Source organism: Fringilla coelebs (assembly GCF_963513975.1).
Source record: "Fringilla coelebs genome assembly, chromosome: 30".
In the NCBI taxonomy this organism is placed as follows: domain Eukaryota; kingdom Metazoa; phylum Chordata; class Aves; order Passeriformes; family Fringillidae; genus Fringilla; species Fringilla coelebs.
Window position 1 is genome coordinate 1946956 of NC_140056.1, and position 24568 is coordinate 1971523.

At 60.4% G+C, this 24568-nt stretch overlaps 2 protein-coding genes across 3 annotated transcripts; both read left to right on the forward strand.

The window, feature by feature from the left end:
• Positions 1-260: 260 nt before the first annotated feature.
• On the forward strand, positions 261-11227 carry RND1 (Rho family GTPase 1; the record flags this gene model as incomplete). The annotated part of the gene is made up of 5 exons (XM_084223463.1): positions 261-380; positions 467-554; positions 3498-3607; positions 6389-6523; positions 10982-11227. The coding sequence occupies 5 exons, from the start codon at positions 261-263 to the stop codon at positions 11225-11227; spliced, it is 699 nt and encodes a 232-aa protein (XP_084079589.1).
• A 2480-nt stretch (positions 11228-13707) lies between these two features.
• DDX23 (DEAD-box helicase 23) lies at positions 13708-24297 on the forward strand. Of its 2 annotated transcripts, none has more exons than XM_084223685.1 (17): positions 13708-13773; positions 14707-14912; positions 15822-15920; positions 16035-16131; positions 16418-16483; positions 16992-17130; positions 17209-17342; positions 17414-17526; positions 17620-17763; positions 18605-18830; positions 18935-19080; positions 20065-20242; positions 20967-21209; positions 21965-22116; positions 22201-22309; positions 22829-23003; positions 23713-24297. In XM_084223685.1, the coding sequence occupies exons 2-17, from the start codon at positions 14707-14709 to the stop codon at positions 23934-23936; spliced, it is 2451 nt and encodes an 816-aa protein (XP_084079811.1). In that variant the 5' UTR covers positions 13708-13773; the 3' UTR covers positions 23937-24297. The 2 variants fall into 2 exon arrangements, with proteins under 2 accessions (XP_084079811.1, XP_084079812.1); XM_084223686.1 differs by having other exon boundaries at positions 17212-17342.
• The last annotated feature ends 271 nt before the right edge of the window (positions 24298-24568 follow it).

Sequence of the window (24568 nt, forward strand, 5' to 3'; positions counted from 1 at the left end):
GGGCCTCCGCGGCACTTCCGCCCTGACCCGCGCGGGCGCCCCCTGGCGGACAAGAGCGCGCTCGCACCCCCCACGGGGCGTGTCCCGCCGGTTCTGCCTCTCCGCTATTGGCCGGCGCTCCGGGATTCCCCGCGCTGATTGGCGGGCGGGCGCCGCCGTGGGCGGGCCCTGCAGCCGGCGGGGTATATAGGGGCGCTGCGGCGGCGGGGCGCAGGGCGGTGGGTGGGTGCGAGCGCGGGGGACCCGTGCGCGCCGCCGCCATGCGGGAGCGGAGGCCGGCACCGGCCGCTCCGGCCCGGTGCAAGCTGGTGCTGGTGGGTGACGTGCAGTGCGGCAAGACGGCCATGCTGCAGGTGCTGGCCAAGGATTGTTACCCCGAGGTGAGCCCGGAGCGGCACCGGGAACCGGCAGCGGGCGCCGGTAAAGCGGGACCGACCGGGCGCTGACGCTCTCGGTGCCGTTGCAGACGTACGTGCCCACCGTGTTTGAGAACTACACGGCGTGTCTGGCCAGCGAGGAGCAGCGGGTGGAACTGAGCCTCTGGGACACCTCCGGTACCGGGGGGAGACACGCACGGTGCATGTTTGGGGGGCTGGCGGGGGCTCCGGTACCGGAGGAATGGGGCGGGGGCTGCCCCGGGCCGGATCGGGTTGTTTGCTGGGGAAGGTGCTTTGGGGTTTTGGGGGGCCGTGGTTGGGATGCTGCAGTGAGCGGGGGTCGCTGCCGTGTGGTGTTTTGGCGTCCCGAGGGTGTTTTGGGGACCCGCAGCGCGGGGGGGGGAGGGGCCTTGGTGGCCCTGTTGAGATCTCGGGGGTGTTTTGGGGGGCCGGGGGTGTTTTGGGGTCCCTGCGGCGTCGGAGGGAGCTTGGTGGCGGCGCTGGAGGTGGTTCAGGTCTAGGGTCATACCCGTCGTGGGTGTGGGGGGCGCAGGTGCTCCCCAGGGACCGACCCCACGGTCACAGGGGGGGGGGTCGGGGACCTGGGGGGGGTCACAGGAGGCTGAACCCCTTCCTTGGGGGGGGGGGGGGGGATGCGTCCCCACACCGCTGAGCCCCCCGGGTCGGGTCCCTTAACGCCCTGCCTGTGAATGGGGCGGATTATGGGACATCCCGGTGTTCCCCTTCCCTGGGCACCCCCAAGAGTTGGGGGGGGGTTCGGGGCAGCCCTGCCCGGTGCTGCAGTGTCCCCCCCGGCGGAGGGGGGGTCCCCGCCGGTCCCCGGTTGCCATGGCGATGCGCTGGCGCAGCCTCTTTGCTATTCTGTGCACGGAGCGTCTGGGCTGCGAAACCCCTCCGAGGCCTTTGGGGGGACCGGGGGGGCGTGGGGGGCGACATCCCGGAGCCCCCCACCCCACTGACCCCCCCTCCCGCACCCCCCCCGCGCCGCGTCCCCCGCAGTCCCGGGTGCGGTGCCGGTGGCTCCGTGTCCCCGAGGACCCCGGGGTGGGGGGGGGGGGTGGCAGCGTGTGGCACCCCCTCCTCCGGTTTCCCCCGTACCCCGAGACCCCTCGGTGCTGCCGGGGCTCCCCAAAACGGGGGGGCGGGGGGGTTGTTACATAAACACCGCGGGCTCCATTTCCCGCTGCCTGGCGAAGGCGCGATGCGACGCTGATGGGCTGCGGGGACGGAGGTGGCGTTTGGGGGGGTTCCAGAGCTGCGCCCCTCTCCCCGGCCCCAGGGGGGCTCTGTCCCTTTTGGGGGGCTCTGTCCCTTTTGGGGGGCTCTAGAGCCGCGTCCCTGTGTCCTTCTTGGGGCTCTCTAGAGCTGCGAGCCGCCACCCTGAGCAGGAGGGGAGCTGTGTCTGTTTTGGGAGGCTCTAGAGCTGTGTGTCCGTCTGTCCCTTTTGGGAGTCTCTGTCCCTCTTGGGGGGCTCTAGAGCTGTGTGTCCGTCTGTTCCTTTTGGGGGGCCGTGTCCCTCTTGGGGGGCTCTAGAGTGTGTGTCCGTCTGTCCCTCTTGGGGGGCTCTAGAGCTGTATGTCCGTCTGTCCCTTTTCAGGAGCTGTGTCCGTTTTGGGGGGCCCTGTCCCTCTTGGTCGGCTCTAGAGCTGCGTGTCCGTTTGTCCCTTTTGGGGGGCTCTGTCCCTCTTGGGGGGCTCTAGAGCTGTGTGTCCGTCTGTCCCTTTTGGGGGGCCGTGTCCCTCTTGGGGGGCTCTAGAGCTGTGTGTCCGTCTGTCCCTTTTGGGGAGCTATGTCCGTTTTGGGGGTCCCTGTGCCTTTTGGGGGCTCTAGAGCTGTGCCCCCACCCTGGGCAGGGATGGGGCTGTGTCTGTTTTGGGGGGTTTTTGTCCCTTTTGAGGGGCTCTAGAGCCGTGTCCCTCTGTCCTTGGGGTTCTCTAGAGCTTCGAGCCACCACCCTGAGTGGGGGGGAGCTGTGTCTGTTTGGGGGGGCTCTAGAGCTGTGTGTCCGTCTGTCCCTTTTTGGGAGCTGTGTCCCTTATGGGGGGCTCTGTGCCTTTTGAGGTCTCTAGAGCTTTGTGTCCGTCTGTCCCTTTTGGGGAGCTGTGCCCCCCACTGCAGGCAGAACGGGGGGCTGTGTCTGTTTTAGGGGCTCTGTCCCTTTTGGGAGGCCCTGTCCCTTTTGGGGGGCTCTAGAGCTTTGTGTCTGTCCGTCCCTTTTGGGGAGCTGTGTCTTTTTTGTGGGTCTCTAGAGCTGTGTGTCCATCTGTCCCTTTTGGGGTGCTCTGTCCCTTTTGGGGTCTCTAGAGCTGTGCCCCCACCCTGGGCAGGAATGGGGCTGTGTCTGTTTTGAGGGGGCTCTGTCCCTTTTGGGGTCTTTAGAGCTGTGTGTCTGTCTGTCCCTTTTGGGGAGCTGTGTCTGTTTTGGGGGGGCTCTGTCCCTTTTGGGGTCTTTAGAGCTGTGCCCCCACCCCAAGCAGGACGGGGTGCTCTGTCCCTTGTGGGGTGCTCTGTCCCTTTTGGGGTCTCTAGAGCTGTGCCCCCGCCCCAAGCAGGAATGGGGTTCAGTCCCTTTTGGGGTGCTCTGTCCCTTTTGGGGTCTCTAAGCTGTGCCCCCACCCTGGGTAGGAATGGGGCTGTGTCCGTTTTGGGGGGACTCTGTCCCTTGTGGGGTGCTCTGTCCCTTTTGAGGGTCTCTAAGCTGTGCCCCCACCCTGTGTAGGAATGGGGCTGTGTCCGATTTGGGGGGACTCTGTCCTTTTTGGGGTGCTCTGTCCCTTGTGGGGTGCTCTTTCCCTTTTGGGGGGTCTCTAAGCTGTGCCCCCACCCTGGGTAGGAATGGGACTCTGTACTTTTTGGGGGGACTCTGTCCTTTTTGGGGTGCTCTGTCCCTTTTGGGGTCTCTAGAGCTGTGCCTCCACCCCAAGCAGGAATGGGATTCAGTCCTTTTTGGGGGGCTCTGTCCCTTTTGGGGGTCCCTAGAGCCTTACCCCCACCCCAGCCCGGACAGGGGGCCGTGTCCCTTTCCCAGCCCCCCTTTCCCGTGTCCCGGGGGTGGGGGGGGCTGAGCGGTGACCCCCCCCTCCCCCCCTTTTCCCCCAGGCTCCCCCTACTATGACAACGTGCGTCCCCTGTGCTACAGCGACTCGGACGCCGTCCTGCTCTGCTTCGACGTCAGCCGGCCCGAGACCCTGGACAGCGCCGCCAAGAAGGTGGGGAGGGGGCTCAGACCCCGGGACGGTGTCCCCGGGGGGGTTGGGGGGCTCAGGGATGCGGGGACACCCGTGCAGGGGGAACCCTGGGGGGTTTGGGGGGCTCAAGGATGTGGGGACACCGATGCAGGGGAGTCCCCGTGGGGTTTGGGGGCTCAGGGATGTGGGGACACCAGCCTCGTGGGGTCCATGTGAGGTTTGGGGGATTTGGGGACACAGGACCACTGATGCTGAGGGGTTTGGGGGGCTCAGGGGTGTGGGGATACTGATGCTGTGAGGTTTGGGGGGCTCAGAGATGTGGGGACCTGATGCAGGGGAGTCCCCGTGAGGTTTGGGGGGCTCAGGGATGTGGGGACACCCATGCAGGGGAGTCCCTGTGGGGTTTAGGGGGCTCAGGGATGTGGGGACATTGATGCTTTGGGGTTTGGGGGGGCTCAGAGATGCAGGGACACTGGCCTGGGGGGTCCCTGTAGGGTTTGGGGAGCTCAGGGGTGTGGGGATACTGATGCTGTGAGGTTTGGGGGGACTCAGAGATGTGGGGACACCGGCCCAAGGGGTCCCCATGGGGTTTAGGGGGCTCAAGGATGTGGGGACACCCATGCAGGGGAGTCCCCGTGGGGTTTGGGGGGCTCAGGGATGTGGGGAACCTGATGCTGAGGGGTTTGGGGGGCTCAGAGATGTGGGGACACCCATGCAGGGGAGTCCCCGTGGGGTTTAGGGGGCTCAAGGATGTGGGGACACTGATGCAGGGGAGTCCCCGTGGGGTTTGGGGGGCTCAGGGGTGTGGGGATAGTGATGCTGAGGGGTTTGGGGGGCTCAGGGATGTGGGGACACCCGTGCAGGGGGAACCCCGTGAGGTTTGGGGGGCTCAGGGGTGTGGGGATACTGATGCTGTGAGGTTTGGGGGGACTCAGAGATGTGGGGACACCGGCCCGAGGGGTCCCCATGGGGTTTAGGGGGCTCAAGGATGTGGGGACACTGATGCTTTCGGGTTTGGGGGGCTCAGAGATGTGGGGACACTGATGCTGTGGGGTTTGGGGGCTCAGAGATGTGGGGACACCCATGCAAGGGGGTCCCCGTGGGGTTTGGGGGGCTCAAGAATGTGGGGACACTGATGCTGTGGGGTTTGGGGGGGCTCAGGGATGCGGGGACACCCGTGCAGGGCGAACCCTGTGGGGTTTGGGGGGCTCAGGGGTGTGGGGACATTGATGCTTTGGGGTTTGGGGGTCTCAGAGATGCAGGGACACTGGCTTGGGGGGTCTCTGTGGGGTTTGGGGGGCTCAAGGATGTGGGGACACTGATGCTTTGGGGTTTGGGGGCTCAGAGATGCAGGGACACTGGCTTGGGGGGTCTCTGTGGGGTTTGGGGGGCTCAAGGATGTGGGGACACCCATGCAGGGGAGTCCCTGTGGGCTTTGGGGAGTCACAGACACGGACCACTGATGCTGAGGGGTTTGGGGGGCTCAGGGATGTGGGGACACCGGCCCGAGGGGTCCCCATGGGGTTTAGGGGGCTCAAGGATGTGGGGACACCAGCCTGAGGGGGTCCCTGTGAGGTTTGGGGGATTTGGGGACACAGGACCACTGATGCTGAGGGGTTTGGGGGGCTCAGGGATGTGGGGACCTGATGCAGGGGAGTCCCCGTGAGGTTTGGGGGGCTCAAGGATGTGGGGACACCCATGCAGGGGAGTCCCCGTGGGGTTTGGGGTGCTCAGGGATGTGGGGACACCAGCCTGGGGGGGTCCCTGTGAGGTTTGGGGGATTTGGGGACACAGGACCACTGATGCTGATGCATTTGGGGGGCTCAGGGATGTGGGGACACCCATGCAGGGGGGTCCCTGTGGGGTTTGGGGGGCTCAGGGACACAAAGAGACTGAGACAAGGGAGTCCCTGTGGGGTTTGGGGTGATCAGAGATGTGGGGGCACCAGCCTGGGGGATCCCTTTGGGGTTTGGGGGTCTCAGAGATGTGGGGACACTGTCCTGGGGGTATTTCTTTGGGGTTTGGGGGGTTCCTGTGGGTATGTTTGTGGGTTTTGGGGGATCCTGGGTGTATCTCTGTGGGGTTTGGGGAGTTCCTGTGGGAATCTCTGTGGGGTTTGGGGGGTTCCTGCGGGTATTTCTATGGTTTTGGGGGGTTCCTGTGGGTATCTCTGTGGGGTTTAGGGGGTTCCTGTGGGAATCTCTGTGGGGTTTAGGGGGTTCCTGTGGTTATCTCTGTGGGTTTGGGGGGTTCCTGTGGGAATCTCTGTGGGTTTTAGGGGGTTCCTGGAGGTATTTCTATGGGTTTTGGGGTGTTCCTGTGGGTATCTCTGTGGGGTTTTTGGGGGTATCTCTGTGGGGTTTAGGGGGTTCCTGTGGGAATCTCTGTGGGGTTTGGGGGGTTCCTGTGGGTATCTCTGTGGGGTTTGGGGGGTTCCTGGGGGTATCTCTGTGGGTTTGGGGGGTTCCTGTGGTTATCTCTGTGGGTTTGGGGGGTTCCTGTGGGAATCTCTGTGGGGTTTAGGGGGTTCCTGTGGGTATCTCTGTGGGTTTAGGGAGTTCCTGTGGGTATCTCTGTGGGGTTTGGGGGGTTCCTGGGGGTATCTCTGTGGGGTTTTGGGGTTTCCTGTGGGTATCTCTGTGGGGTTTGGGGGGTTCCTGTGGGTATCTCTGTGGGGTTTTGGGGTTTCCTGGGGGTATCTCTGTGGGGTTTGGGCTGGCACACAGAGACACCACCCCCGTGGGGTGACAGGGAGAGGCTTTTGGGGTTCCCCTGTCCCTGAGAGGTGCCCTGACCCCTCAGTGGAAGACAGAAATCCTGGATTATTGCCCCAACACCCGCGTGCTGCTCATCGGCTGCAAGACGGACCTGAGGACAGACCTGAGCACGCTCCTGGAGCTCTCGCACCAGAAACAGGCGCCCATCTCCTACGAGCAGGTCTGGGGGGGCCCCCTGGGTCTGGGGGGGCCCCGCTGGGTCTGGGGGGTGGGATTGGGCTGTCCCCGTGGTCTGATGTGGGGGTGGGTTTGGGGGGATCCCGGTGTTGGCACAGGGGTCAGCTTGGGGTGGTCCTGGTGCTTGTGGGGGTGGGTTTTGGGGGGGTTCTGGTGTTTTGTGGGGTCAGTTTGGGGTGTGATATGGTTTTGGGGTGTCCCGGTGTTTTTAGGGGTGATTTTTGGGGTGTCCCAGTGGTCTGATGTGGGGGTGGATTTGGTGGGGTCCTGGTGTTGGCACAGGGGTCAGTTTGGGGTGTTCTGGTGTTTTTGGGGGTGGGTTTGGGAGTGTTCTGGTGGTTTTGGGGGTCAGTTTGGGGTGTGATATGGTTTTGGGGATCCCGGTTTTGGGGGGGTTCTGGTGTTTTTGGGGGTCAGTTTGGGGTGTGATATGGTTTTGGGGTGTCCCGGTGTTTTTAGGGGTGATTTTTGGGGTGTCCCTCTTGGTCTGATGTGGGGGTGGGTTTGGGGGGGTCCTGGTGTTGGCACAGGGGTCAGTTTGGGGTGGTCCTGGTGCTTGTGGGGGTGGGTTTTGGGGGTGTTCTGGTGTTTTTGGGGGTCAGTTTGGGGTGTTCTGGTGATTTTGGGGTGTGATATGGTTTTGGGGTGTCCCGGTGTTTTTAGGGGTGATTTTTGGGGTGTCCCAGTGGTTATGGGGGTGATTTGTGGGGTGTCCTGCTGGTCTAATGTGGAGTGGGTTTTGGGGGATCCCGGTGTTTGCACAGGGGTCAGTTTGGGGTGTCCTGGTGTTTTTGGGGGTGGATTTGGGCTGTGCCAGTGGTTATGGGGGTGATTTGTGGGGTGTCCTGCTGGTCTAATGGAGAGTGGGTTTTGGGGATCCCAGTGTTCTGGGGTCAGTTTGGGGTGTCCCAATCTTTGGGATATCCCATTGTGTTTGGCCTGTCCCAATGGGTTTGTGGGGCTCAGTTTGGGGGTGTCCCGGTGGGTTTGGGGCTCACTTTGGGGTGTCCCTGTGTGTTTGGACTGTCCCATTGTTTCTGGGGGTGTGTTTGGGGGTGTCCTGGTGTTTTTGGGGGTTCAGTTTGAGCTGTCCCGGTGTTTGGGATATCCTGGTGGGTTTGGGGGTGTCCCGGAGTTTGTGGGGCTCACTTTGAGCTGTCCTGGTGGCTTTGGGGGGTGTCCCAAAGTGTTTGGGGCTCAGTTTAGGACATTTGGGCTGTCCTGGTGTTTGGGATATCTTGGTGGGTTTGTTGTGTCCTGATGGGTTTGTGGGGCTCCCTTTGGGCTGTCCTGGTGGGTTTGGGGCTCAGTTTAGGATACCCCAGTGGGTTTAGGGGTGTTCTGGTGTTTGTAGGGCTCACTTTGGGATATCCCAATGACTTTGGGCTGTCCCAGTGGATTTGGGGCTCACTTTGGGCTGTCCTGATGGGTTTGGGCTTTCCTGGTGTTTCTGGAGCTCAGTTTGGGGCTGTCCTGCTGGATTTGGGATATCCCAACGACTTTGGGCTGTCCTGGTGGATTTGGGGCTCATTTTGGGCTGTCCCAATAGGTTTGTGGGACACAGTTTAGGATATCCCAGTGGGTTTGGGGGTGTCCCGGTGTTTGTGGGGCTCACTTTGGGATATCCCAACGACTTTGGGCTGTCCCAATGGGTTTGTGGGGCTCACTTTGAGCTGTCCTGGTGGATTTGGGGCATCCCAATGACTTTGGACTGTCCCAGTGTTTGTGGGGCTCACTTTGAGCTGTCCTGGTGGATTTGGGGTATCCCAATGACTTTGGGCTGTCCCAGTGGGTTTGGGATATCCTGGTGTTTGTGGGGCTCAGTTTAGGATGTCCTGGTGTGTTTGGGCTGTCCTGGTGGGTTTTTTGTGGGGCTCAGTTTGGGGCTGTCGAAATGTTTGGGATATCCTGGTGGGTTTGGGCTGTTCCAGTAGATTTGGGATATCCCAGAGGATTTGTGGGGCTCAATTTGGGCTGTCCCGCTGGGTTTGGGATATCCCAGAGGGTTTGTGGGGCTCCCTTTGGGCTGTTCCGGTGGGTTTGGGATGTCCTGGTGGATTTGGGGTATCCTAATGACTTTGGGCTGTCCCAGAGGGTTTGTGGGGCTCCCTTTGGGCTGTCCCGGTGGATTTGGGATATCCCAGAAAGTTTGGGGGGCTCCCTTTGGGCTGTCCCAGTGGGTTTGGGATATCCCCATGACTTTGGGCTGTCCCAGTAGATTTGGGATATCCCAGAGGGTTTGTGGGGCTCCCTTTGGGCTGTCCCACTGGGTTTGGGATATCCCAATGAGTTTGGGCTGTCCCGGTGGGTTTGGGATATCCCAGAGGGTTTGTGGGGCTCCCTTTGGGCTATCCTGGTGGGTTTGGGATGTCCTGCTGGGTTTGGGATATCCCAATGGCTTTGGGCTGTCCCAGAGGGTTTGTGGGGCTCAGTTTGGGCTGTCCCAGTGGGTTTGGGATATCCCAATGACTTTGGGCTGCCCCGGTGGGTTTGGGATATCCCAGAGGATTTGTGGGGCTCCCTTTGGGCTGTCCCAGTAGATTTGGGATATCCCAGCGGGTTTGTGGGGCTCAGTTTGGGCTGTCCCAGTGGGTTTGGGATATCCCAGAGGGTTTGTGGGGCTCCCTTTGGGCTGTCCCGCTGGGTTTGGGATATCCCAGAGTCCCAGAGGGTTTGTGGGGCTCCCTTTGTGCTGTCCCAGTAGATTTGGGATATCCCAGTGGGTTTGTGGGGCTCAGTTTGGGCTGTCCTGGTGGGTTTGGGATATCCCAGAGTCTCAGAGGGTTTCTGGGGCTCCTTTTGGGCTGTCTGGTGGATTTGGGATATCCCAGAGGGTTTGTGGGGCTCCCTTTGGGCTGTCTCATTGGGTTTGGGATATCCCAATGACTTTGGGCTGTCCCGGTGGGTTTGGGATATCCTGGTGGGTTTGGGATGTCCCGCTGGATTTGGGATATCCCAATGACTTTGGGCTGTCCCAGTAGATTTGGGATATCCCAATGACTTTGGTCTATCCCAGAGGGTTTGTGGAGCTCCCTTTGGGCTGTCCCGGTGGGTTTGGGATATCCCAATGACTTTGGGCTGTCGCAGAGGGTTTGGGATATCCTGGTGGGTTTGGGATGTCCCGCTGGATTTGGGGTATGCCAATGACTTTGGGCTGTCCCAGAGGGTTTGTGGGGCTCAGTTTGGGCTATCCCAATGACTTTGAGCTGTCCTGCTGCGTTTGGGATATCCCAATGACTTTGGGCTGTCCCGGTGGGTTTGGGATATCCCAATGACTTTGGGCTGTCCCGCTTCGTTTGGGATATCCCAATGACTTTGGGCTGTCCCTCTGGGTTTGGGATATCCCAATGCCTTTGTGCTGTCCCGCTGGGTTTGGGATACCCCGATGGATTTGGGATATCCCAATGAGTTTGGGCTGTCCCAGTGGGTTTGGGATATCCCAATGACTTTGGGCTGCCCCGGTGGGTTTGGGATATCCCAGAGGATTTGTGGGGCTCCCTTTGGGCTGTCCCAGTAGATTTGGGATATCCCAGCGGGTTTGTGGGGCTCAGTTTGGGCTGTCCCAGTGGGTTTGGGATATCCCAGAGGGTTTGTGGGGCTCCCTTTGGGCTGTCCCGCTGGGTTTGGGATATCCCAGAGTCCCAGAGGGTTTGTGGGGCTCCCTTTGTGCTGTCCCAGTAGATTTGGGATATCCCAGTGGGTTTGTGGGGCTCAGTTTGGGCTGTCCTGGTGGGTTTGGGATATCCCAGAGTCTCAGAGGGTTTCTGGGGCTCCTTTTGGGCTGTCTGGTGGATTTGGGATATCCCAGAGGGTTTGTGGGGCTCCCTTTGGGCTGTCTCATTGGGTTTGGGATATCCCAATGACTTTGGGCTGTCCCGGTGGGTTTGGGATATCCTGGTGGGTTTGGGATGTCCCGCTGGATTTGGGATATCCCAATGACTTTGGGCTGTCCCAGTAGATTTGGGATATCCCAATGACTTTGGTCTATCCCAGAGGGTTTGTGGAGCTCCCTTTGGGCTGTCCCGGTGGGTTTGGGATATCCCAATGCCTTTGTGCTGTCCCGCTGGGTTTGGGATATCCCAATGCCTTTGTGCTGTCCCGCTGGGTTTGGGATATCCCAATGCCTTTGTGCTGTCCCAGTGGGTTTGGGATACCCCGATGGATTTGGGATATCCCAATGAGTTTGGGCTGTCCCAGTGGGTTTGGGCTGTCCCCATGGATTTGGGGCTCAGTTTGGGCTGTCCCGCTGGGTTTGGGATACCCCGATGGATTTGGGATATCCCAATGACTTTGGGCTGTCCCGGTGGGTTTGGGATATCCTGGTGGGTTTGGGCTGTCCCGGTGGATTTGGGGTATCCCAATGACTTTGGGCTATCCCAATGACTTTGGGCTGTCCCGCTGCGTTTGGGATACCCCGACCCCTGACCCCGCGCTCCCGCAGGGCTGCGCGGCCGCCCGGCAGTTGGGAGCCGAGGGTTACCTGGAGTGCTCGGCTTTCACCTCGGAGAAAAGCGTGCACAGCATCTTCCGGACCGTGTCCGGGCTCTGCCTGAGCAGCTCTGCCCCGCAGCCGCCCCGCAGCCCCGCCCGCAGCCTCTCCAAGCGCCTCCTGCACCTCCCCAGCCGCTCCGAGCTCATCTCCTCCACCTTCAAGAAGGAAAAGGCAAAAAGCTGCTCCGTCATGTGAAGGGGGGAAGGGAATGACGCACAGACACACAGACAGACAGACACACACACACACCCCGTCCCCCCCCCACAGCCGCCTTTGGAACCCCCCCAAGCGCCCGGAATGGGGTGGGGGGGCTGGGCAGGGCTCGGGAACTTCCCCCCCTCGGAAGGAGGGTGGGGGGTGCTGCCCTTGCCTGGCATCATTGCCCTGGGAGGGGCGTTTGGGGGGGGTCCTCACCCGGTGCCCAACCCTGAGGGGGTCCCTGGGGGGTTTGGGGTGCTCAGACCCTCAGGGACATCAACCCAGAGGGGTCCCTGGCAGGTTTGGGGTGCTCTGACCTTCAAGGAGATGAGCCCAGAGGGGTCCCTGGGGGCTTTGGGGTGCTCAGACCCTCAAGGTGATGAACCCAGAGAGGTCCCTGGGGACTTTGGGGTGCTCAGACCGTCAGGGACATCAACCCTGGAGGGTTTGGGGTGCTCAGACCGTCAGGGACATCAACCCTGGGGACTTTGGGGTGCTCAGACCCTCAAGGAGATGAACCCAGAGGGGTCCCTGGGGGGTTTGGGGTGCTCAGACCCTCAAGGACATCAACCCTGGGGGGTTTGGGGTGCTCAGACCCTCAAGGAGATGAACCCAGAGGGGTCCCTGAGGACTTTGGGGTGCTCAGACCCTCAAGGAGATCAACCCAGAGGGGTCCCTGAGGACTTTGGGGTGCTCAGACCCTCAAGGAGATGAACCCAGAGAGGTCCCTGGGGGGTTTGGGGTGCTCAGACCCTCAAGGAGACGAACCCAGAGAGGTCCCTGGGGACTTTGGGGTGCTCAGACCCTCAGGGACATCAACCCAGAGGGGTCCCAGTGGGGTTTGGGATGCTCAGACCTTCAGGGACAGCAACCTTGGGGGGGTCCCTAGGGGGTTTGGGGTGCACAGGATCCTGGGGACACCAATCCAGGGGGGTCCCTGGGGGGTTTGGGGTGCTCAGACCCTCAAGGTGATGAACCCAGAGAGGTCCCTGGGGGGTTTGGGGTGCTCAGACCCTCAAGGAGATCAACCCAGAGAGGTCCCTGGGGGGTTTGGGGTGCTCAGACCCTCAAGGTGATGAACCCAGAGAGGTCCCTGGGGGGTTTGGGGTGCTCAGACCCTCAGGGACATCAACCCTGGAGGGTTTGGGGTGCTCAGACCTTCAAGGAGATGAACCCAGAGAGGTCCCTGGGGGGTTTGGGGTGCTCAGACCCTCAAGGTGATGAACCCAGAGAGGTCCCTGGGGGGTTTGGGGTGCTCAGACCTTCAGGGACAGCAACCCTGGGGGGGTCCCTGTGGGGTTTGGGGTGCTCAGACCCTCAAGGAGATGAACCCAGAGGGGTCCCTGGAGGGTTTGGGGTGCTCAGACCCTCAAGGACAGCAAGCCTGGGGGGTCCCAGTGGGGTTCAGGGTGCTCAGAACCCTGGGGACATCACCTGGGATGGTCCCTGGGGGGTTTGGGGTGCTCAGACCCTCAAGGACATCAACCCTGGGGGGTTTGGGGTGCACAGGATCCTGGGGACACCAAGCCAGGGGGGTCCCTGGAGGCTTTGGGGTGCTCAGACCCTCATGGACATGACCTGGGATGGTCCCTGGGGGTTTGGGGGACACAGAGACGCCGTCCTGGGGGATCCCTGTGGGGTTTGGGGTGCACATCATGGGACTCATCCATGGACTCATCCTGTTCTCTCCCCCTTCCCCCCATCCCTCATCTGCTGCTTGGCCCTGGGGGACCCTGTGGGCTGGGGAGGGGGGAGGGGGTGATGTTTTATGGACTATATTTTGGGGGGGTGGGGAATGGGGGGATGTCTCTGTTCCATGTCAGTGTTATTAAAAAGCTTATTTATTATCAGAAATATAACACCTACCTATGTGCAGCCCTGCCTGGCCCTGTGCTTTGGGAGGGATCCTGGGTTTTGGAGGCTTTTGGGATGTTTTGGTGTCACTGCTGATGGTGACACTGATGTGATTGGGGTGTCTTTTTGGGGGGGTGGAGTGCCAAAAGGGTCCCCCACCGCTTCTGCCCCCAGACTCTGCCTGGGACACCCCTGCCTTGTGAATGGGGGGGTGGGGCTCCTTCAGGGACACTGATCTGGGGGTCCCTTGTGAGTTTGGGGTGCACAGGGCTGTGGGGCCGCTGACCTGGGGGAGTCCCCGTGGGATTTGGGGGGGGTGCAGTGACATGGGGGACACTGACTCGGGAGGGTCCCTCCATGCTTTGGGCTGCTTTGGGCCGTGGGGACCTTATTTGGGTAAGCAGGAAGTGCCTGCGGGCTGCGGGGAGCTCAGGGACACGGGGACACCGTCCCGGGGAACTCTTTACCGTGGGGAGGGGGGAGTTGCCGCGCGGCGGAAGGATCACGGGGCGCGGCGGTGCTGTGACCGCGCAGGGGCGCCGGGAGCGCGCGGGGGATGCCGGGAGTTGCAGTCCAATGCCGCGAGGCCTGCCGGGAGCTGTAGTCCCGCGCCGTCCCGGCATGCCCCGCGGGCCCGGCAGACATGGCGGCGGCGGCGGAGCGGCGGCGCTGAACCCGAGGCTGCGGCGGTGAGCGGGAACCGGCGGGAGCGAGCGGGGGGCATTGCAGGGAGCGAGCGAGGCGCCCAGGGGCTGCAGAGCCCTGGTACCGCGGCATCGGGCAGAGCCCCGGTACTGGGCACCAGCGGCGGGGCCTGGAACGTCGTTGCGCCGCGTCCCCCGGGCCTCACGGAGCCTTTCCGGGTCCCTCAGGGCTCCCCGCGCCCACCCCCCGGGGTTCCCTGTGCGCTCTGGGGGTCCTCCCTTCCCTCACACTTCTCTCGTCGGGGCCTCCCAGCCCTTCCCGCTTTTTGCTGGGGTCTCTCTGGGCCCTCTCGGGGGTCCCCCAGGCCTCCCCCTCCCTCCCGAGGGTCCCCCCGTCCCTCCCGAGGGTCCCTTGTCGCCGTCCCAGGGTCCCCCTCTCCCTCCCGAGGGTCCCTTTGCGCTCTCCCCGGGTCCCCCCCTCCCTCCCGAGGGTCCCTTTGCCCTATCCCGGGGTCCTCTGTCCCTCCCGAGGGTCTCTGCGCTCTCCCCGGGTACCCCCCTCTCTCCCGAGGGTCCCTTTTCGCCGTCCTCGGGTCCCCGCCTCCCTCCTGAGAGTCCCTTTGCCCTATCCTGGAGTCCCCCTCTCCCTCGCGAGGGTCCCTTTGCGCTCTCCCCGGGTCCCCCTCTCCCTCCCGAGGGTCTCTTTGCGCTCTCCCCGGGTCCCCCCCTCTCTCCCGAGGGTCCCCCAGCTCTCCCTGCCTCTTTTCGGCGTCTCTCTGTTCCCTCCCCGGGTCCTTCGACGTCTCCCTCTTTCCTGATGGTCTCTCAGATCTCCCCACTTCTTCTTGTGGTCCCTCTGAGTCTCACAACCCTTCTCTGTCCCTCCTGGCTCTCCGCTGCTGCCCTGAATCGCCCCCCTGCACCCCAAGTTCCCTCCCGGTGCCCCCCCCGACCCTCCCGGTGTCCCCGTCCCCACAGATGGCCGGAGAAGTGGCGGACAAGAAGGATCGGGATGCATCCCCGGTGAAGGAGGAGAGGAAACGTTCCCGCTCGCCGGAGCGGGACAGGGAGCGGGAGCGGGAGCGCAAGGGCTCCCCCCCGGCCAAGGAGCGGAAGCGCCACCGATCCCGGGAGCGGCGGCGGAGCCGCTCCCGCTCCCGGTCCCGCTCCAAGTCCACAGAGAGGTGAGGCAGCCCCAGGGCTCCCTGCGGTTTGGGAAGAGCTTTGATGGCTTTGTCAGTGGGAAATAAAAGGTTGTGAGGGAAGGAGGAATGTTCTGAAGATTTCGTTATGATTCTTAGCTACTCTTTCTTTTAGTTACTGTTAGTAAATTTTTCTTTATACTCTCTTTAAAAGGGTATAAAGAAAAATTTATTAGCAGCGTTTATACCCTTTTAAAGAGAGTATAAAGAAAAATTTATTAACAGTGTTTATTTATTTTAAAGAGAGTGTAAAGAGGCTCCCTTTTAAAGTTTTGAGCCTGCTCTGCTTTCCTCCTCACCCTGCCTCACAGCAGGAATTGAGTGCACTGGGGATGGGGCAGCCCTGAGCCCACCACACTCACTGCTGCATTGGCCAGGAAATCTCAAAACTAGCCAAATCTCAAATTTATCCCTGGGCTTTGGGAAGAGCTTTGATGGTTTTGTCAGTGGGAAATAAAAGGTTGTGAGGGAAGGAAGAATGTTCTGAAGATTTTGTTCTGATTCTTATTACTCTTTCAGTTACTAAGTTTTTCTTTATACCCTTTTAAAGAGGGTATAAATAAAAATTTATTAACAGTATTTATTTATTTTAAAGAGGGTATAAAAAAAAAATTATTAACAGTGCTTACTTGTTTTAAAGAGGGTAAAGAGGCTCCCTTTTAAAGTTTTGAGCCTGCTTTCCCTTTCTCCTCACCCTGCCTCCCAGCAGGAATTGAGTGCACTGGGGGTTGGAGGGTGGGCTCACACCACACTCGCTGCTGCATTGGCCAGGAAATCTCAAAACTAGCCAAATCTCAAACTGACAAACCAGAACCACTGCAGAGGGTGGGTGAGGGCTGTGGGGCTGTGCTGTGACCCCTCCTGTGGGGCTGTGACCCCCCTGTCCCACAGGGATCGGCGGCACAAGGAGCGGGACCGGGACCGCAGCAAGAAGGAGCGGGACCGGGACAAGGATGGGCACCGGCGGGACAAGGACCGCAAGCGGTCCAGGTGGGTCCTGACACTTTTTTGTAAGGTTCCTGCTCTCCCCTAAATCCCCTGGAGGTTTGGGATCCCCCAGGGCTGTGCTTGGTGTCTTATTCCTGGTGTTGTTTTCCCTGGAAGTTTGTCCCCGGGCAGGGGGAAAGACTCCAAGTCTCGGAAGGATCGGGAGGCACGGAAAGCAGAGGAAGAGGAGGAAAATGCCCTGAAGAAGGAGAAGGTGAGGAGGTTGTGTGAGTGGCTCCATGGGGATTTAGGTCCCTGGGGAGTGGCTCCAGAGGATTCAGGTCCCCAGGAGTGGTTCCAAGGGATTCAGGTCCCTGTGAGTGATTCCAAGGGATTCAGGTCCCTGTGAGTGGTTCCAGGGGGATCCAGGTCCCTGGAGAGTGGCTTCTGGGGGATCCAGGTCCCTGGAGAGTGGCTCCATGGGGATTTAGGTCCCTGGGGAGTGGCTCCAGGGGATTCAGGTTCCCAGGAGTGGTGCTGACATCTGGCCTCATTTGCAGGCACAGCCGCTGTCCTTGGAGGAGCTGCTGGCAAAGAAGAAGGCAGAAGAGGAGGCAGAAGCCAAGGTAGGGGAAGACACAGGAGCCTCTTCCCTCTGCTGGGGGTGTGGATGTTTGTGGGAACCCCAGGAAGGAACAGGGAGGGCTGAGAAACTTGGGGATGCAGAGGGACCCCAGAAGGAAACAGGGAGTGCCAGGGGACACCAGGAGGGATCACGGGATGGAGCAGGGAGGGCACATGGAGGGCTGTGGAGACAGGGGAAGGAGAGGGGAGACGTGGTGGACCCCCAGGAGGGAGCAGAAAGACCTTGGGAGGGAACAGGGAAGGGTGAGGGGTACAGAGAGGCCCTAGGAGGGAAAGGAGAGCTGGGCACACAGGGAGGGAGCAAAGAGAGCCCTGGCAGGGAGTGGAGAGGTCTGGTGGGGGATCCAGTGAGCGACAGGAGGAACCCAGGAGGGAGAGGGGAGGCCTGGGGGACCCCGGGAAGGAGCAGAAAGACTGAGTGAGGGGATCCCCAGCAGCACAGGGGGTGGCAGGCAGGCCCAGTGTGACGTTTCCTCTCTCCCATGCCAGCCCAAGTTCCTGTCCAAGGCGGAGCGGGAGGCTGAGGCCCTGCGGCGGCGGCAGCAGGAGGTGGAGGAGCGGCAGCGGCTGCTGGAGGAGGAAAGAAAGAAGAGGAAACAATTCCAGGAGATGGGCAGGAAGATGCTGGGTAAGGACTCATCCCTGGAGCCCCCCAACCAGCCCTAGGGGTGGGTGCTGGCTCTGAGCCCCTTCCCCTGCTCCCCAGAAGACCCCCAGGAGCGCGAGCGCCGGGAGCGCCGCGAGCGCATGGAGCGGGAGACCAACGGCACCGAGGATGAGGAGGGCAGGCAGAAGATCCGGGAGGAGAAGGACAAAAGCAAAGAGCTCCACGCCATCAAGGTGGGGCTGGGGGCTAGTTCAGGGGGGCTGGGGGGAAGATGGGGGGTCCCACTAAGCCTGGGATCCTGCAGGAGCGGTACCTGGGGGGGGTGAAGAAGCGGCGGCGCACGCGGCACCTCAACGACCGCAAGTTCGTGTTCGAGTGGGACGCGTCAGAGGACACGTCCATCGACTACAACCCCCTGTGAGTGCTGGGGGGCCCCTAGGGCTGGGGATGTCCCTGTGGGGGTGCAAGGCAGCCCCCAGCCCTGCTCCTGATGCTCCCACCCTGTTCCAGGTACAAGGAGAGGCACCAGGTGCAACTGCTGGGCCGCGGCTTCATTGCCGGCATCGACCTGAAGCAGCAGAAACGGGAGCAGTCGCGATTCTACGGGGACCTGATGGAGAAGAGAAGGACGCTGGAGGAGAAGGAGCAGGAGGAGTGAGGTTTTGGGGAAGCTGGGAGGGTGCTGAGGGGTGTGTAGGGTCATGGCTGGCTTAGCTTGGTTAGGATGTGGAGCTGGGCTGCAGCAGGTCCTGCAGGAAATTGGCAGAAGGGTTCTAGAGGCACTGGGTGAGCCTTATCCACTTTCTAATTCCCCTTCCTCACCTTCCTCACTCCCTTTTGTCATCCCTTTCCTTGCCTTGCCCTCATTCCCTTCCCTCGTCTGCCTGTCCTCGTCCCCATTTCTCCCATCTTCTTTCCCTCTCCCATTTCCCCTATTCCCTTTTCCTTTATTCTCCTTTCCCCATCCCACTTTCTGTATTCCCATCTCCCGTTTCCTATTGCCTTCTCTCCATCCTACTTTCCCTTTTCCCCATTCCATCCCCCTTTCCCTCTCCCATTTCCCTATTCCCTTTTCCTTTATTCTCTTTCCCTATCCCCTTTTTCCCATCCCACTTTCTCCATCCTTCTCCCCTTTCTCCCATTCCCTTTCTCCCATTCCCTTTTCCCTCTCTCTTTTCTCCATCCCCCTTTCCCTTTCCCCCATTCCCTTTTCCCTCATCCCTCTTTCCCATTCCCTTTTCCCCATTGCCATTTCCCTCTCCCTTTTCTCCATCCCCCTTTCCCTTCCCCCATTCCCTTTTCCCTCATCCCTCTTTCCCCATCCCCTCTCCCTTTTCCCCATCTCCCTTTCCCTATCCCCTTTCCTCTCCTCCTCCCCCATTCCTCCCCCTTTCCCCCATTCCTCCCCCTTTCCCCCATTCCTCCCTCTTTCCCCCTTTCCTCCCCCTTTCCCCCTTTCCCTCTTCCTTTCCCCATCCCTTCCCTCCCTCCCCAGGGCGCGGCTGCGGAAGCTGCGGAAGAAGGAGGCCAAGCAGCGCTGGGATGACCGGCACTGGTCCCAGAAGAAGCTGGATGAGATGACGGACAGGGACTGGCGCATCTTCCGTGAGGATTACAGCATCACCACCAAGGGGGGCAAGATCCCCAATCCCATCCGCTCCTGGAAGGACTCCTCCCTGCCCCCCCACATCCTGGAGGTCATTGACAAGTGTGGATACAAGGTGGGCACGGAGAGGGGGAGCTGGGGAGGGGGAAAAGGGGGTGGTGAGGGATTCAGAGAGGGGGAACAGGGGAAGTTCTGCTCCCAACCTGCTCCCCCCGGCAGGAGCCGACCCCGATCCAGCGCCAGGCCATCCCCATCGGGCTGCAGAACCGCGACATCATCGGCGTGGCCGAGACCGGCAGCGGCAAAACGGCGGCGTTCCTGATCCCACTGCTCGTGTGGATCACCACCCTGCCCAAAATCGACCGGTGGGGACAGGGACACTGCCTGTGGGACAGGGGGGAGGGGCAGGGTGACACTGCCCGTGGGACAGGGGAGAGGGGCAGGGTGACACTGCACGGGGGTCAGGACAGGGTGGCACTGTGGAGGTGACAGGATGGGTTGACAGGGTGACACTGCAGATGGGTCGGGACAGTGGCACTGTGGAGGTGACAGGATGACACTGTCAGGAGATTGAGGCAAGGTTGCAGGGTGACATGGTGGAGGGCATGGGGTGACACTGCAGAGGGGTCGGGACTGTGGAGGTGACAGGATGGTGTGACAGGGTGACACTGTCAGGGGATTGAGGCTGACATGGTGGTTACAGGCTGACATGGTGGAGGGCATGGGGTGACACAGCAGAGGGGTCAGGACAGAGTGGCACTGTGGGGGTGACAGGGTGACACTGCAGAGGGGTCAGGACTGTGGAGGTGACAAGATGGGGTGACAGGGTGGCACTGTTGGGGGATTGAGGCGGGGTTACAAGGTGACATGGTGGAGTGGCAGAGTGACACTGCAGATGGGTCAGAACAGGGTGGTGCTGTGGGGTGCCAGGGTGACACTGCAGATGGGTCAGGACAGAGTGGCACTGTGCAGGTGACAAGATGACACTGTCAGGGGATTGAGGCAGGGTTACAGACTGACATGGTGGAGGGCATGGAGTGACAGTGCAGATAGTTGGGACAGGGTGGCACTGTGGACATGACAAGATGGGGTGACCGGGTGGCACTGTTAGGGGTTTGAGGCATGGTTGCAGGGTGACATGGTGGAGGGGATGGGGTGGCATTGTGGGGGTGACAGGGTGACACTGCAGATGGGTCAGAACAGAGTGGCTCTGTGGAGGGGATGGGATGGGGTGACAGGGTGACACTGCAGAGGGGTTGAGATGGGGTTACAGGTGGAGGAGATGGGTGACACTGGAGGGCACACGTGTGGCACCGTGACTGACACAGCCATCTCCTGCCATGCTGCAGCATCGAGGAATCAGACCAGGGGCCCTACGCCATCATCCTGGCCCCCACCCGTGAGCTGGCACAGCAGATTGAGGAGGAAACCATCAAATTTGGGAAACCCCTGGGCATCCGCACCGTGGCCGTGATCGGCGGCATCTCCCGCGAGGACCAGGGCTTCCGCCTCCGCATGGGCTGCGAGGTGAGTGGGTCACGGGGTCTCTGCTGTTGAGATGACCCCAAGGTGTTGGAAAGTCTCTTTTTCCCAGCCCTGAGACTGAAGAAGGAGGCAGGGTTCCTTGGCTCTCGTTCTCAAGGTTGTTTATTTGCTGTTATCTATAATATTCTTTCTTCAACCTGCTGAGGTCTGTCCAGCACGTCGGTTCATGGCTGTCTCTACTCTAAGGCATTCCAAAAGTGCCACCATCACAGCAGAAGATGGAGGCCAAGAAGAAGAAGGAGAAACACTGGACATACCCAGATTCCTCCATCTTGGCTTCTGAACCCCCATTCTAAAAACCCCAAAATTCTGCATTTTCACCCTGTGACAAATTCACTGTCATTCTACTCAAACTCTGGTGGCTTTTAACTCCTTACACAAAGTTGGTAATTGTTTCCATGGGTGCTTGTCTGCCCTTATGATGGGATGATTAATGGAGCTAAAATGACAGGAAAGTAATCCTGATCCCATCTCCCATTCCCAGTTTACTTTTAAAAATTGTTAAAAAAAAAAATTGTTAAAAACAATTTTTTAACCCATGGAAAACACGGAGCCAAAGACGCACACAGGTGACTTTGACTCTGGCCAAGGTCTCAGCCTCCAGGGCAGTCAGAGGAATTTCCTGACAAGTGGGGGGGATCTTGGGGTGTTTCAGGGGGGTCAGCTCAGCTTTGAGCTGCTCCCACCAACCCCCCTGCCCCCCCAGATTGTCATTGCCACCCCGGGCCGGCTGATTGACGTGCTGGAGAACCGGTACCTGGTGCTGAGCCGCTGCACCTACGTGGTGCTGGACGAGGCCGACCGCATGATCGACATGGGCTTCGAGCCTGACGTGCAGAAGATCCTGGAGCACATGCCTGTCACCAACCAGAAACCCGACACTGATGAGGCTGAGGACCCTGAGAAGATGTTGGCCAACTTTGAGTCCGGGAAGCACAAGTACAGACAGGTGGGTGTGGGTTAAAGGGTGCCCAGGAGGGCTTCTGTGGGGTGGGGAGGGATGATTTGGGCTTTTGGGGAAGGGGTTGAGGGAATGGGAGTCACATTTCTGCTCTGTGGAGGAACTTACCTGCCTCACAGTGGATGTTCCTGCCCCATGAGGGGACATTCCTGCCCCACAAGGGGACATTTTTACCCTGTGAGGGCAGTTCTGCTCCATGGGGGACAATCCTGCCCCACTGGGATCATTTCTGCCATACTGGGGTTGTTCCTACTTCATTGAGGGATGTTCCTGCTCCTTGGGAGCACATTCCTGCCCCACTGAGGTTGTTCCTGCCCCATGAGGGGTCATTCCTGCCTCACAAGGGGGCATTTTTGCCCTGTGGGGTCAGTTCTGCTCCATGGGGGACAATCCTGCCCCACAGGGAAAGGTTCTGCCCCACAGGAAGATGTCACTGCTCCATGGGGGAATGTTCCTACCCTTCTAGGGTCATTCCTACCTCATTGAGGGTTGCTTCTGCTCCATGGGAGCACATTCCTGCCCCTCTGGGGTCATTCCTGCTGCCCTGGGGGATGTGCCTGTCCCGTGGGTGATGTCCCTGCTCCATGGAGTGGGGACATTCCTGCCCCATCACAGGCGTTCCTACCTCACTGCAGGATTTTCCTGCTCCTTGGGGGGGATGTTCCCTGCCCCACCAGGGTCATTCCTTCCGCATGGGGGGGCACTGCCACCTCACAGGGTGTCCCTGTCCCCTTGCCTTGCAGACTGTCATGTTCACAGCCACCATGCCGCCGGCAGTGGAGCGCCTGGCCCGCAGTTACCTGCGGCGCCCGGCCGTGGTTTACATCGGCTCCGCCGGCAAACCCCACGAGAGGGTGGAGCAGAAGGTGTTCCTCATGTCTGAGTCTGAGAAGAGGTGAGGAGCACGGATTTGGGGGTGACCTGAGGCTTCAGCATCTCTTTGCCCAACTGTCTCTTCCTCTTCTTTCTGCTCTTACAGGAAGAAGCTGTTGGCCATCCTGGAGCAGGGCTTCGACCCGCCCATCATCATCTTCGTCAATCAGAAGAAGGGCTGCGACGTGCTGGCCAAGTCCCTGGAGAAGATGGGGGTGAGGCTGTGCTGGGAGGGGATCACCCTGAGCCCTGTCCCCACATGGGGATGTATGGAATTTTTCATCACCAAATGTGGTGGTGTTTGGAGGGGTCCCAGGACGAGGGAAGAGAGGAGAATCTTGACTCTGTTTCAGAAGGCTGATTTATTATTTTATGCTATATGTTATATTAAAAGAAAATTATATATTAAAATTACACTAAAAGAATAGAAGAAAGGATTTAATCAGAAGGCTTGAAAGGAATAGAAAGGAAAAGAATGGAATGATAATAAAATCTCATGACTGACCAGAGAGTCCGAGCCAGCTGGACTGTGATTGGCCATTAATTAAAAACAACCACATGAAACCAATCAAAGGTGCACCTGTTGCATTCCACAGCAGCAGATAATTATTGGTTTTCTTTTCCTCTGAGGCCTCTCAGCTTCTCAGGAGGAAAAAATCCTAAGGAAAGGATTTTGCATAAAATATATCTGTGACAGGGTTGTGCCCCCCATTGACCCCCCTCTGTTCCCACAGTACAATGCCTGCACCCTGCACGGTGGGAAGGGCCAGGAGCAGCGAGAATTCGCCCTCTCCAACCTCAAGGCTGGTGCCAAGGACATCTTGGTGGCAACAGACGTGGCCGGACGTGGCATCGACATCCACGACGTCTCCATGGTGGTCAACTACGACATGGCCAAGAACATCGAGGGTGAGGCTTGGGGGGCACTCAGGGGGGCACTGGGGGGTGCTGCCCATTCTGGGGGTGCTTGGTCATGGTGTTCCCTGCACTGGAGGGGCTTTTGGGGGGTTGCTCAGCCCTGGTGTTGCCACACTGAAGAGGCTGTGACGTTGCCCAGCTTTGGTACTGGGTGTGCAGGGGGTGCCTGGCCCTGGTGCTGCCCTCACCAAGGGGCTTGCAGAGGTGCCCAGCTCTGCTTCTTGGGATGGATGGGGTGCCCAGCCCCAGTGCTGAGGGTGTGGGGGGTGCCCAGCCCCAGTGCTGAGGGTGTGGGGGGGTGCCCAGCCCCAGTGCTGAGGATGTGGGGGGTGCCCAGCCCCAGTGCTGCCTCTGTCAGGGGGATGGGGGGGTTTCCTGGCATTGGTTCTTGGGGGTGGGGGTGCCCAGCCCTGGTGCTGGGAGGGCAGGGGGTGTCTGGTCCTGGTACTGGGGGACACTCTAGATGCCCAGCCTGGGTTCCTGGTGGTGTGGGGAGTGCCCAGCCCTGGCCCTGGCGCTGTGTGGGGTGTCCAGCCCTGGTGCTGCCACACCGAGGGGGCTGTGGGGTGCCCAGCCCTGGTGCTGCCCCACCGAGGGGGCTGTGGGGTGCCCAGCCCTGGTGCTGGGTGTGCAGGGGGTGCTGCAGGGAGTGCCCATCCCTGGCACTGCCCACACTGAGCCCTTCATTTCCCCCCTCCAGATTACATCCACCGCATTGGGCGGACGGGCCGAGCGGGGAAGAGCGGCGTGGCCATCACCTTCCTCACCAAGGAGGACTCCACGGTGTTCTACGACCTCAAACAGGCCATCCTGGAGAGCCCCGTGTCCTCGTGCCCCCCCGAGCTGGCAAACCACCCCGATGCCCAGCACAAGCCCGGCACCATCCTCACCAAGAAGCGGCGGGAGGAGACCATCTTTGCCTGAGCCCCCCTTTGTCACCCCTCTGGGGACAACAGGACCAGCAAGGCTGCCAGGACTGCTCTGGCTGCTCTTTTTCCCAGCTCCGTGTGCAACCCCAGGACTGCCCACAAGCAGAGACTGGGGCTGGGATTATCCCAAAATATCCCCCCTGTTCTCCCAGTCCCCTCCCCACTTTCCCCACAGAGAGGAGGAGCTGCTGGAGGCTGTTTGGGGGCCGGTCCCTCCCCGCTGCCAGAGTGGGGCTGGGTTTTTTGGCTGTCCTGGGAACTGTCTGCACCTCATCCTTTGGGTTTTTGGGGTTTGTTTTTTTTTTTTTTTTGTAGCTGAAGCTCCAGGCTGCAGGAATAAACCGGCAGCGGCGTTACCGGTGTCTCCTCCTTGTCCTCTCCCTTCCCTGGGTGCCACCTCCCTTGGGGACAGAAGCCAGCAGTGCCCAAAAGGAGCACTTTGAGGTGCTCAGGATCCCCCCCCAGCACTGTCCCCCTCCCCTTCCCAAACCAGCTTCCCCCACCTCCCCTCCACAGACACGGACACCACCACCTCTGAGCACTCGTGTGTTTCTGAAACCAATTACAGGGAAATCAGTGCTTTCTACAAAAGAAATTATAACAAATCTGTGGCCCCCACCCCATTCC

Bases quoted from the DNA above. Each gene is read 5' to 3' on its own strand.
- DDX23 (XM_084223685.1), top strand. From the start codon at position 14,707: ATGGCCGGAGAAGTGGCGGACAAGAAGGATCGGGATGCATCCCCGGTG. The intron at 17,131-17,208 runs GTAAGGACTCAT...CCTGCTCCCCAG, and splicing joins GATGGGCAGGAAGATGCTGG to AAGACCCCCAGGAGCGCGAG. The intron at 21,210-21,964 runs GTGGGTGTGGGT...CTTGCCTTGCAG, and splicing joins GGAAGCACAAGTACAGACAG to ACTGTCATGTTCACAGCCAC.